Raw genomic sequence first — 13,673 nt, 5'->3', positions numbered from 1 at the left:
ATGAAAAAAAAAAATACACTTTTTCTGTAGCTGCTTTTAATTACTCACATGTTCAAAGCTTCTAATTATCAAATTTCCCTAATAGTATATCGGAACTCCCCCTACAGTCAGTCCCGTATTTCCACCATCTTGCGTGTATGTGTCACTTAATATCCATTTCTATACAAACCAAGACAGCGGACTCCTAAAGAAACGCAACCACCCACACCATAGGTGTATCTAAATTATGTACCAAAAAGCTATGTACCAAAAATGACATTTTACCGTGACTCGAAGAGCTGTAAACAGTGTTGTAAGGCTGCGTGTACACAACCGCTTGGAGCTCCAGTGAAATTTGAATTTCATGACGAGAATTCTCGGGGTGTTACGATATGTTAGCTATACAATTAACAATATAGAATTTAGAGTGTTGCTGCAGTATAGTACAATTTGAACGTGTGTTTCTCCTTTAAACAGACACAGCAGAGCACAGCTGTGTGCATCAGCAGAAATGCCAAATACAGCAGGAGTACTAACCAGTCTATATCTGGGTACTTGAGCTGCATTTTCAAGCAGTCATCACTCCAGCAACTCCATGTATAGAACCCTGTGTGTGTACATGTTGTGTAGCAGGCTGTGTGAGTGTGTGTGTGTGTGTGTGTGTGTGTGTGTGTGTGTGTGTGTGTGTGTGTGTGTGTGTGTGTGTGTGTCTGCGCCTGTGGCTTGGGCCCAGCTGTGTGCAGCTGGAAGCACAGCTGGATCAGAGGAGTGTGTGCGTCCAGATGAGCAGCCCGAAAGGGGTGTGAATGAATTCACACCAAGGCGCTCGGCTCCTCACGGCGCGAGTATAGGGCCAATGCCAGGAGAGCTGTAAATGACTTAGCTCCTGGGTCTTTTCAAAGGATATGTTGTATATGTGTTCCACATTTTCCATATCCCCTTTGAACAACACCAACTGTGGGTGGGAATGCAGCTCTGAGGGCATTTTTTCATAGGAATGAATTTACTTCATGATACTTAGCCCTTTTTTTAGCAGAGATACTGAATTTAAAAATTGTAGGTCAGAATGCGATGAATGTTGGAGCTTTAAATGGACGTGTTCAAGGACATGGCAATAATGTTGTTTTATATCACACATATCTCCACTTTATGTAGCCACACAGCAGATTGGAACAGTTTGGCACTGTACACTGTAGGGAATGACCTAGTTCTTTGTCGATTTGTCTTTATATTAGTATTGAGCTTATGAATCTTTTCCAAGCTCAATACTAATATATGAATACCAGCTTGCAGATTGGCACCAAGCTGTGCTGTTCTCACTCAGTGAGGGTTACGGTGTAATTACAGAATATTGCCTGGTAAACTCTTATGAAAATGGCTCTTTTCAGCAAAACGATGGGCAATTCACCGTGATCCAGCTCGTGGGCATGATGCGTGGCATTGCGGCGGGCATGAAGTACCTATGCGACATGAACTACGTGCACCGGGACCTGGCCGCCCGCAACATCCTGGTCAACAGCAACCTGGTGTGCAAGGTGTCCGACTTCGGTCTCTCGCGGTTCCTGGAGGACGACACGTCTGACCCGACCTACACGAGTGCGCTGGTGAGTTGGGTGGTGGCGGTGGTGGCATGGATGGTGTTCTATGTGTACAGCAGTGCTGTATGCGGGGTGGTAATTATATAAACAGCCCATGGGGCAGAATTCATCTCCTCCTCCTGCTGCCCAGTGTGTGTGTGTGTGTGTGTGTGTGTGTGTGTGTGTGTGTGTGTGTGTGTGTGTGTGTGTGTGTGTGTGTACAGTATGTGTGTGTGTGCGCGCGTGAGTGTGCGTGTTGTGTGTGTGTGTGTGTGTGTCGTCCTTCCCCTCGGCTGACCATGTCTCTCTCCTCGCAGGGAGGGAAAATCCCCATCAGATGGACAGCCCCCGAGGCCATCCAGTACAGGAAGTTCACCTCCTCCAGTGATGTGTGGAGCTACGGCATCGTCATGTGGGAAGTGATGTCATATGGAGAGAGGCCTTACTGGGACATGAGCAATCAAGATGTAGGTTCCTCTCCATCATATCATCCTACTGACTATATGGATTCACTAGATTTAATACAATACATCACCTTAATAACCCTACAATGCTGAAAAGCCAAAGCCACAAATACTGTTTGTTATTATACTAATTTACAATGCATTCATATTCCCTAATACATTTTATATTAATCTCTATTAATCTCAATATAATATCTTTATTCAATATTTAATCTGCCTCTGAATACACTACTATTTTCATGGTTGTGTCATAGTGTGTGCCGCTGCTATATATGTTACACTGCCATAATATCAAAGCCAATACAACAACAGTTTATTACAGACGTTAAAAGCATTACAACCTCCAATCCTTCGGTGACCCATTTAGGTCATCAATGCCATCGAGCAAGACTACAGGTTACCGCCCCCTATGGACTGTCCCACGGCATTGCACCAGCTCATGCTGGACTGCTGGCAGAAGGACCGCAACAACCGGCCCAAGTTCAGCCAGATCGTCAACACCTTGGACAAGATGATTCGTAACCCCAACAGCCTGAAAGCCATGACTCCACTCTCGTCAGGGTAAGACGTGCATCCCTCACACAGAAGAGAGAGGCATTGATGGCCACAAACACCACAAACTCCATAAACACCAAAGTGTTTCAAGCAAGTGCAATTTTGTTTGGAGTGTGCTTGAAAATGTCTTAATGTGGGCATATGGCCCCAAAGGCCTCTGTGAGCCAGACTCGTTGAGGTGCCAAGATAGGCAGGATTACAGATGGTCTCAATTCAAGATGGGCATCAATGCTTATGTTCCCATTTAGAGATGGACAGTCTTACAGATGTTCCCATTTGAAGTTTTAAAGTGGGCCTCTAGTTTGTCACTGGTTAGAAGCTGAAGTAAGGGATCTGATCAGTAGGTCTTGCTTAATAAGGAACTTTTAATAAGGAAAATAATACTATAACTCATTTATCTTATTGTACATAGAGGGCATAAGGCATTGTAGTTATTCTACATTCTATATATTCTATATGTTTCATATACTGTACATGTCTTTATTGAAAACAAGTTGGCGCGACTGGCTGGGGCACCTGCACCACACACCGGCGACTCGGGTTCGTTTCCCACCCTGTGGTCCTTTCTCTGTGTGGACTCTCTCTCCCACTCTTCCTGTCATTCTCCACTGTCCTATCTGATTAAAGCCATAAAAAGCCCAAATATATATATACTGTACATATAAAAGAAAGAAAACAAGTTGAAACCATTACTGATGAATAGGCCAGGCCACATAACCTGCCTTTTTCTGCCTTTTACTTACTGGTCAGCTTCTATATGAAGTAAAAGTATGAAGTGAAATGCTGAATCATTATTCTCATAACTTCAGTTTTTATTGATTCCTTTCAAGCTTATCAGATCTCAAGCGCATGCCCTTTTGTCCTCACGCCATATTTTGCTGTCCCGACGCTGCAAGTTTTCTAATGTGAAATCTTGGCTCTTCTCTGTGGTGATTCATCTTGTTACATCTCTCTCTCTCTCTCTCTCTCTCTCTCTCTCTCTCTCTCTCTCTCTCTCTCTCTCTCTCTCTCTTTCTCTCTGTCTGTCTTTCCCTCCCTCTCTTGTTTTCTTGGTGTTTATCCATTTCTCTCTCTCTGTCTCTATCTCTCTCTCTCTCTCTCTCTTGGTCTACCTCTTTATCTCTGTCTCTCTCTCCCTGTTTTACATATATCTATCCTTTTTGTCTCTCCCTCTTTTATCTCTCCCTCTTCATCTATCTCTCTCTCTGGCCCGATGCAGTGCCCATCTACCTCTGCTGGACCGCTCCACGCCAGACTTCTCCAGCTTCAGCACCGTGGATGAGTGGCTGGACGCCATCAAGATGGGCCAGTACAAAGAGAGCTTTGTCAACGCAGACTATATCACCTTCGAGGCCGTCTCCCAAATGACCATGGAGTAAGAAACACTCGCTGCTTGTGACCTTCACAACACTGTCACTGGACGCTGTCAGGCAACACTGTAGCAGACTTTATATCAGGCAACTTCCTACCATTAGATTGTATTGAATAGCCATGTTTTATATAGCTTGATATAGGTTAGGGTTAGACCATATAACTTGCCTTTTGTACATTACAACTACAAAATGAAGCTTATAGCAATATATATATACTAATAGCAACAGTAGATAACAGAAAATACTTTGGACAGACACATACAAGGGTTAGGGTATGGAGGACCGAGAATAGGTCAGGAGGAGCTTTGAGTATCAATGTTCTGTCAAAAACTGAGCATCAGTGTGTTACACAGTACTTAGTGTATAATTACAATAGTACAGGGGTGTATAAAGTGTATCTAAAGTCACTTGTTTAAGATAGAGATAGAAGGGGTGTATAAAGTGATATCTAAAGTCATATCTCTATCTTAAACATAAACCAAAACAGCAGACCTTTTTCTTGAATTTGTCATGTCATGTAAATTATACATATTTACTCTCTTTTGACTAACACTGAATACTAATTTGATTTATTAGTCATTTGATCCATAACCATTTCTTCATTTCTTGTCAACAACCCCAAACCTTTTTACTTGTAGAATCTACAAAATCTACAGCACAGATGCATGCTTTAATTTTGGCTGAAATATTTGTCGCTACTGTTTGCTAAGTGCTTTTGTTGGATGGGAACATCTGTCAGTGTCTGATTCCCCAATCTCTCTCTCTCTCTCTCTCTCTCTCAGTGACATCACAAGAATCGGTGTGACGCTGGCTGGTCACCAGAAGAAGATCTTCAACAGTGTCCAGATGATGCGAGCACAGATGAACCAGATCCAGTCAGTGGAAGTCTAACGCACACACAGACAGACACACACTCACACTCTCTCTCTGTCTCCCTCTCTCTCTCACACACATACACAACACACACACCCATACACGTATAGGAAGGATGGAAGGACACCAGGTTTGTGCCCTCTGGATGGCTCTTCCTCCTCTTCTTCCTCCTCCACCCCTCTCTCTCTCAGACTGGCCTCCCGAGCCTCCCATTCCTGCAGGCCCCTGGACACTGCTCCTGTTAGGAGCTCCTTCACACCCCACCTGGCCTTCTCCATCTTCTCCACCAGCACCCTGTCCTACTTCGCCAGCCTTGAGCTCCACAGCCACCAGCACAGACCAGACCAGACCAGGCGGACCACTCCGAGTCTGCCATACCCAGCGGCCAAATCAGTGACTGTCAACAAACAACAAAAGTCCTCAGAACTGTGAACCAGCTCACTGTCATAATTATTATTATTATTATTATTATTATTATTATTATTATTATTATTGGGTGTTACATGGAATCACTCCTGGACAAGAAGAGCTAACTGTTAAAGAGACAATTGCACATTTTATGCAAAATTTGAACGTGAGTTACATTTGGTAATTTACCGGTAAATCTTATTCAAAATATGCATCTAAACTATTGTTTTTCCTTAAAGCACTTACATTTTTGTTTTCACATTTTCCTTTAGAACTTTTTAGAACATCCATCTAAATATGACACAGTCTTACACATATCAGAGGCACTTTGATTTCTCATGTCAGACATGCCTGCCAGTGCTTTGCAGTTTGAAAAATGTCTGGTTATTTTCATACTTTTCCTCCTTTCTCTTGACCCCTCTGATGTGACCATGTGTACCTTAGTGGAGAAAGATGGCTGTTGCCACATCACCCCCCGTGGCTGTTTTTTGTCAAAAACGTTTAAACGGTCCCTTTATTTTTTTATTATTTTTTTTGTTTGTTTTGTTTATGTTTTTGTGATGTTTGGGATAGTGCCATAGTGTGCGTAATATTCCCTCCATGACGGCGACTTTTGTCTTTCTTGTTAAGTAAGGGTGCTGTCAGTCTGGTACTATACAGTAGATGCTAACGGCAGCTTGTGACGTTAAGGAGCAGGTGAGAAGGTGAAGAGTGACGTGAAGACACTTTATGAATCTTTTCTCGTTATTGTTTTGCTTTTTTGTTTGTTTTTCAAATCATCTTTTATAATGACGCTTTGTGATTTTTAATACTGGAACCTGTCACATGATAAAAAAAAACAATGTCTTTTCTGGAGGTGTAGTTTAGAACAGTTGATCTGTACAGTTGCAAGACATGTCCGTTGTCTTGGTGTTATGTACATAGCCTACAGTAATCCGTTTGTTATATTTGCTACAGCTCTTGTGCACACTATCCCTAGATGTGCATTTTGATGGCGTTTTATGGATCGAAGACATTTTTTTTTTTTTTCATTTTTTTTGTCCTTGCTGTTTCAGCCGGTCCTCTTGGTTGAGCTTTTCAGAGTAGTCATGAGATGTGTGTGAATCGATCCAGTCTCCAAAACTGACTGGAATTAGAGGAACTTTATAAACAAAACAAAAACCTGGTGTCCCAGTTTCTAATGAGTGTTAGCGTTGTTGGTCACTCAGCCTCCCCATCCTGCTGAGTCACGTTTGAGTTGCATATTTCTTCTTTTGAGTCACACACCATCACATGGGGCTAGCTGAAGCTCCACTGCTCCACCGAGTCGTAACCCTCTCTGTGTGTCCCATCATGAAACCTCCCCTCTCAATTGCCTATCTGGATGACTCAAATGAAAAAGACCTGCTATTCCTATAACTATAGCTTAGTAGAGCTATAACATCCACAAACTTGGAGTAGTGGAGAGGCCATTGTCTGTCAGAGCACTGCCCTCCAGTGGATTATCTTGGAAGCTCACAGCTGCACACTCTAAAATGTCTCTCTCATGACCTAAATAGACCTGGGCCGTGGACCAAATAACTCATGGTTCTCTGCGTCCATCCATCCAGCCATCCGTCACCACTGATCAGTCGTACGTCTCTGGCATCCTCTATTCATAGCGTACGTATGCCACTGACACCGACAACTCCTCAGATGAATGTGCTGGAGACGTTTCGTGCACTTAGATAGATAGATAGATAGATAGATACTTTATTGATCCCCAAGGGGAAATTCAAGAAAAGGAAATATGTGTCAAAGAAAGATTTTTATTTTTTTCCATTGATTAGGAAATGTTTATTTGGTCTGATGGCACCAAATACAGGTGCTCCTAGCCATCCACACTGTAATGGAGGACTGAGTGCTGAGAAAAAAATCACTGTGGTACCTTTTCATCATATTTGTAATAATCAGTACTAGTCTGCTGGCCATATTGTTTTGACATGCTTCCAAGAATTGATCTGATTTTGATGACTAATAAATTGAGTTGCAGTATTTTTGGGGTTGCAAGTCTTACCAGCGAAAATGAGCATCTTTGGCCAAGATGTTGTTGAGAAGCTGAAAATGAACTTCGCCATTCTGTTTTCAGTTGAAGGGATTTTTGTCCATATGGGCAGTTTGGTGCATTTGCATGGTGCATTTGCAATATCTAAAATATGCTTATGTGCAGTTTGTCCTTTTCACCCAACAACTGGAAAACTAATGTAATATTATTTTTGCCATTGTGTTTATATTTATTATGTGTTGCTGTGTTCAATGTCTCATTGGCACTTGCATTTTTGGGATACAAATACCTCTGACTGTCAGTTTGACCATTGTTTTTGTAGCCCACAAGCATTCACACTTGAAAAGTTGTTAGAATGCTTGCTAGAATGACTTTGGGTTCTGTTTGCTTTGTATTTTGCTACCACAAACACAATTTTACGTGAACAAATATGTTAGGAATTGCATGCAAAGATCTCAAGTCATTGCACCTCAGACCCATAGGTTACTGCGAGATAAATGTGCATTTTGGAATTAAATGTGTTCATTCTAATGTGGAAATCACATGACATGTCTCCATTTGGGAACATTTCCAGATTATTTTTGTTTCATTTTTATGAGGGAATGCTAAATAGTTCAGATTTCTGAAAGCCCTTTAAAAAAAAGTTGACCTTTTTAATTTGTTAAAAATCAGAGAGACATTGTGTTTGGTTTGTACATTCAGGAACTGCATACTGTATGAGTCTGAGAATGCAGTGATAATCCAATGACAAACAAACTTCCTGGAAATGTTTACTGACTTCTTATTTTCATGTTTCTTCATCGGTAATGATGTGTTGTGCTATGCCTGTAAGATAGAGGTCTGATGCAGTTTTGGCATCCTGATGGTGAATAACAAAAAATCCACCTTTCTGGTTTGATATGTGAACTATCTATGTTTAATCCACAGCAAAATAGGGTTATTGTTTCTTGTAATGTAGCCTACATCTTTCATTTTGTTGCTGTACAAAAAAAAAAAGAAGAAAAAAAGAAAACCAACACACCCAGAGGTGTCTCAATAGCTCTGTGAGCTAATGAACTTAACGAAACCAGTCTGAAAACGTTGTGCCATATGTGCAACATGGACTCTGACACACAGTCATCCTGCGAATAGTATAACGCCTGCGATCACGGTTCTGAGGGACAGGTGTGTTTTTAGACGCACTGGGCATACATCTCACGCTGTTCTACGTGATTAATCTGCACCGTGTCTTTAGCCTACTCCCCTACATGAACTCCCGGTTCTAATCGGTCTTTCTCTCTCGCTAGCTACGCCGCACCCGTTGACTGTGCACGTGCAGCGCAGGCTGTTCAGACCACTGGGGTGCCGGCGAGACGTCCTGTATTCTGTATAAATGTACATTTGCTGTAACCCTGTGAATGATGTTACAATCAAAATTATTTGTAATATTGTTATTGGTTTATTTTCTAAAAAAAAGAAAGGAAGAGGAATGAAAGAAAAAGAAAGCCTGTTATGACTGTCCTCAATAAAAAGGAAACATTAAAGGTCATTTTGTCAACATTGAAGGTCATTTTGTCAACATTGAAGGTCATTTTGTCAACATTGAAGGTCATTTTGTCATTGAAGGCTTTTGATGTCTCAAAAGGACACTGTGAACCTAATCACCTGGTAATATAACCAAATGAAGTAACAGTGGATTTCTAATGCACCCCACTTGGGGGCAGCACAAGCCAACATCCATTTGCCAAGGTGGCCAGCTTGTGATTTGCAAAATACATGTGAGACAGATGATGTTATTTAATAATGTAATATAGTTATGGAGACGGAATGAATGGGAATATTTAGACACTGCTTTCAGACACCATGGGTACTGAGGCTGATGAGGTGGATCCATTCTCCACAGCTTTCATCAATAAACCTGTCAGTTTTTACTGCACAGCTCCCACTACACTGAACACATTCTTCTCTAAGGAATGAGAGGAAAAGAAAGGAGTCTGCACACTGGGCTGAATAACCAGAAGCAATAATGTGATGAATTTTAGATGCGCTCTGGATGTAGGTCAGTTTGTCCTAGATGTCACATCAAAGATCAAATGTCACATTAAAATGTTGCAGCAGCGACTACTTAAGTGAGTGACATTTTTTCTCCTCGCATGAATATTTTCTCAGGGTGAACAAGTTTAGGTCTTAAAAAATGAGGACACAGGATTGGTATGAGGGCTGGCTTCTGATATGATTATAATGATGAGGGAAATCCAACTCAAAACCCTGTTATGTTATGTTCTATACATGAGTGTGTGAATGTGATGCTTACAAAAGCTTATATATATATATATATATATATATATATATATGTATGTATGTATATAAATACACCTCTGGCTAGCCTGACCCAAAGCACGATACTGTGTGCATGATTAATAAGCCTTAAATTTGTTATGCCACAGTGACATTCACTTACTACTCGACTACCATTGCAAGTTGAATGTTGTCCACAATAATAGTATGTGTTCTATGAGATGATGATTGAACTGCTCTGAATGGCAACATGTGAGCCTGTCTGAGAAGTTAGTTGGACAGAACAGATGTTTCTTTTAACTGTCCCCAGTGTGCGTGAGCAGGAGGAGGCTGGCAATCAAGGTTTCATTTGCAGGTTGTTTACTCCTCAATCATAATCTGTCTGTCTGGAATCTCTGCTTATATATCTGCTGTCTCCTCGAAAGTAAACAGGATGACCATGCATTTGGTTAAACAACCTCCACCGTCTGGCAACTTACAAGGATGTCTGGTTAAATTATACCAACTATCTCTTACTTTTATCTTTTTAATCTCTCTTTCAATCTTTCTTCTTTCTCATATTCCTTCTCCTCTAACCTCATCCTCCTCTCTCTCTCTCTCTCTCTCTCTCTCTCTCATGTACTCTGTGCATTTGTTTCCATGCTGCTTGTCCCTTCATCCACTAGAACAGAGGTAAGTTTGGAGAGCAGGTGGAGGTAGGAACGCATTGCATACATGCTGACTACTGTCACAATCTGCCTAATGCATTGTATTGGGAACTTTGGTTCTACTTCAAATTTCTGGTGATTTAACAAAAAAAAAAAATCAACAAAAAGTTGAATATTATGCTCTTTATTTAATTTCTTTGTGCAATATACTTCACTACAGGGAAAGGGTTAGGGCTAGAAACCTCAACCTAGAAGAAGTTTTGACTCAAATATCACTATTATGACATTGTTACAACAGTCCATGAGGTCACTATATATTTCATTGGAAGAATCTTTATAAATACATGTATATTAAAAAGATACTGATAGCTCACTCCATTAACAAGTTCTGTTGCCTTTCTTTCTTTCTAATGGTCACACCACCAACAGGTCTAGGACAGCAGACATGCTTCCAAGCATGTTTTATTGCCTTCATAAATCATTGCTATTTTGGACTGACTGCAGGCTAATAATACCATTAATGTATTTTCTACAGTGTGTTGACTTTATATTCTTTTCTAAGCACCTAGCATCTATTATGTGCCAATCACCGACAGTCATTCATCTCTTGTATGTTTCAATCCACTGCTAAGTACTACATGCCGAGTTCTTGCAGTTCTACCTGGTACAGTCTATTACTTTGCAGGCAAACATTAATCTCCAGCTTTACCAGGAGAACTCAGCCCACTATGCACTTTTTACTTTTTGCAACAAAGTCATAAGAGAAAAAGACATGTTCCTGTGGAAGCTTAGAGGAGTTAGGTCATGTTGGATGAGGAAGATTCAGGTGAGTGAGGTCATGTTGGATGAGGAAGATTCAGGTGAGTGATGTAATGTTGGATGAGGAAGAGTCAGTGGTTTGGCAGTGCTGTGCCAGGTCCCATGAGGTCAGCTTTAAGATGGGACTGTAGGACAGGTGCAGAGCAAAGCTGCGGACGGTTTCTGTGGTGTGAAAGTGCTGTTGCCAGCGTGGTTTCCTGGTTCCTGTTGACAGGTGTATTGTTTTAGGACATTGGCACACACTCACACACACTCTCTGCTTTTCATTCTCTCTCTCTTGTCCCTCTTTCACACATCACTGTATCATGACCACACACTCAAACAACAATAACACAGAACACACTTTCATTCTCGTTCACTCTCTTACCAGTGCTCTTTCACTCGCTTTGTTTGTTTATTTATTTCTCTCTCTCTCACACACACACACACACACACACACACAGAGGGATAGAGAGAGAGACAGACCAGAGACACAGACATAAACATGTGAATGCTCCAGCACCACAGGCACTTGCTGAGGTTATCTCAGGTTTCTTCTCTCTGAAGCCCCAATGAGGATCCCGAGGGTTGGCAGCGCCTAACCTTCATCTCCTGCCCTTGACTTGCAGCCCGGGGGTTGGCACAGCGTGTGCGTTGGGCCTGGGGGCAAGCTGAGCAGGCGGGCGGTTGGGCATGCTCACACCTGCTTCCACTCGGCTAAAGACCTGACAGCTGCCTCCTCTGTCTTAGATGTCTGCGGCATTCGGAGACCGTTTTTTAAAATAGGTGAGGTGACATTTGCGGTGTGGTGCCTCCTCTTCTTCATCGCCACCACCAACACTGCCGCCATGTTGGAGGACCTTCACATATCAGCTGAGGTCTCAGCTGTCTTGGAGCCACACACAGCCTCACCATGCTGCTGAATTCTCACTCTGCACTTGACATTTATCATTTTAGCTACTGACTTTTGATTATGCGTGGCAAATCAGCTTGCCTCTCTGACACCACTTGCCTCCCTTGCCCTGCACCACGCCTACTGGAGAGACTCGAGACTTCATGTCCTGTCAAAAAAAAAACGTTGTGGCTTTTGGATGGGCGGTCAAGCTTGTCGGAGTTGGGTTTATGTTGTTTTTCTTTTTTTTTTTTATTATGTCATGATTGTATAACAAATCCGACTAAAAGTTGTGACGTGCTTTGTGGACAAAGACACAGAAACCAGTCTTGTTTTAATTTCAGAATTCAGAATTTTATTTATTTTGTTTTTATTTTTTTCGAGATTTAGCATATGAAAGCATGGCTAAATCTCATTGGTCTGTGTCAAGGCTATCCTCAGGCGTATGTGATGTAACAGGAAAAGCCATTTTTGGGCAAGGCACACTTTCCGATTCATCGGAGATTTACGACATCACAGGGGGTAAGCACGAATTCAGCCCATTGTGGATTTGAAATAAACAACTACTGGGGAAGCTTTGGAGCAGCAGCCACGGAAAACATGGAGAGAGGGAAAGAAAGAGAGAGAGAGGGGGCAGGGGTGGCTTAAGTGATGTCGCCTGCACAGATTTTTAAGGTTATTTGTTCTGACACAGCAATTGAATGAATGAAAAAAAACTGGATGCTGCACTGAGGGATTGCTTCTGATGGATTACAGATTGGTTATTACAATCATTTCAAAGGTGAACAGCTGTGTCACTGTTTGTCATGACAAGGCAACATCCCCTTCGATGTTAAAGCAATGAAAGTTGCCATTGGGGGACGTTCACCATGAAATCCTGTTATTACAGCAGTACTCTGCTTTGTCTTGCTCATGTTTTCTCTTGTTCTAAAACAGTGAGAGGTTGACTCGGGCTATCTTGGTCTTCGGGACATTTCCTCTGTCCAGGTTTCTTCTTGTGAAGGACGAAGGACGCATGGTGTGTGTGTGTGTGTGCGAGCAACATGCCACACATGTGCCAGCTGTGCCTGAGTATGGCTCTCAGGCGTGATGCAGAGGCCGTATAGAGTGTGTGTGTGTGTGTGTGTCGGGAATCTCACGCGATGTGCGTTGGAGTGCTTCAGACGCTCCCCGTGTTTACCACTGAGAGGCTCCCTGGTGGAGGCGGACACTGTGGCCAGCCAGCCGACTAACTAACTCTCCTGACAACACCCCCTTTTCCCCTCAGGGCTGCCAGCCTGCTCCCTAACACACCCCCCTCCACACACACTTCTGTGGTTGCTCGCTTCTATTTACCTCTGTTCTAATCCCCCCTTTCTCCCCCTCCCTCCCTCTCTCTTTCTCTCTCCCCCCCTTAGCGTCTCTCTCTCTCTCTCTCTCTCTCTCACTCACTCGCTCTCGCTCCCTCAATCTCGGTCTCTCCTCTTCTTACTCGCTCAGAGCCAACGGGCTGCTACTTGATCCACACCGCCTGCTACATGATCTCCTGGAAAACGGCACTCAACGGCGTCTCCGGTCCTGCTCGCCGCCCGAGCTCTGTCAGATTGCCATCGGAGAGAACAAAGATGCCTTCGCGGGGACATTGATTCCGTTTTTCCTTCCGTTTTGCTCCCCCCTCCCTCTCCCTCCTTCTCCTCCTCCTCCTCCCCCTCTCCTGACCTCCTTCCCTCTGACCCCCCAGCCCCTGTCTCTTGCCCCCCTCACCTTGCCCCCATTGCCTCCTCAGTAAACCCCCCCATTCTTCCCCATCACCTCCCATCTCTTGACA

At 42.9% G+C, this 13,673-nt stretch overlaps 1 protein-coding gene across 4 annotated transcripts in view; it reads left to right on the top strand.

Annotated features, from left to right (window-relative positions):
* Positions 1-4,839, top strand: part of ephb2a (eph receptor B2a) — a 45,331-nt gene extending 40,492 nt beyond the window's left edge. For 3 of the 4 annotated variants that reach the window (XM_076276176.1, XM_076276178.1, XM_076276177.1), the window contains 5 exons: positions 1,368-1,583; positions 1,874-2,023; positions 2,388-2,581; positions 3,795-3,950; positions 4,731-4,839. In XM_076276176.1, coding sequence (XP_076132291.1) covers positions 1,368-1,583; positions 1,874-2,023; positions 2,388-2,581; positions 3,795-3,950; positions 4,731-4,839 — 825 coding nt within the window. Of the gene's footprint in view, positions 1-1,367; positions 1,617-1,873; positions 2,024-2,387; positions 2,582-3,794; positions 3,951-4,730 lie in introns of all 4 variants that reach the window. The other variant, XM_076276175.1, reaches the window with a different exon arrangement.
* Positions 4,840-13,673: the final 8,834 nt, after the last annotated feature.

This window comes from Alosa pseudoharengus, unplaced genomic scaffold, assembly GCF_046254945.1.
Source record: "Alosa pseudoharengus isolate Yale_2024_CS ecotype anadromous, Long Island Sound unplaced genomic scaffold, YU_APseudo_1.1 YU_APseudo_1.1_scf_9, whole genome shotgun sequence".
Classification (NCBI taxonomy): Eukaryota; Metazoa; Chordata; class Actinopteri; order Clupeiformes; family Clupeidae; genus Alosa; species Alosa pseudoharengus.
Note: the sequence above shows the minus strand (reverse complement) of the source record. Positions and strands in the feature narration are given on the sequence as shown.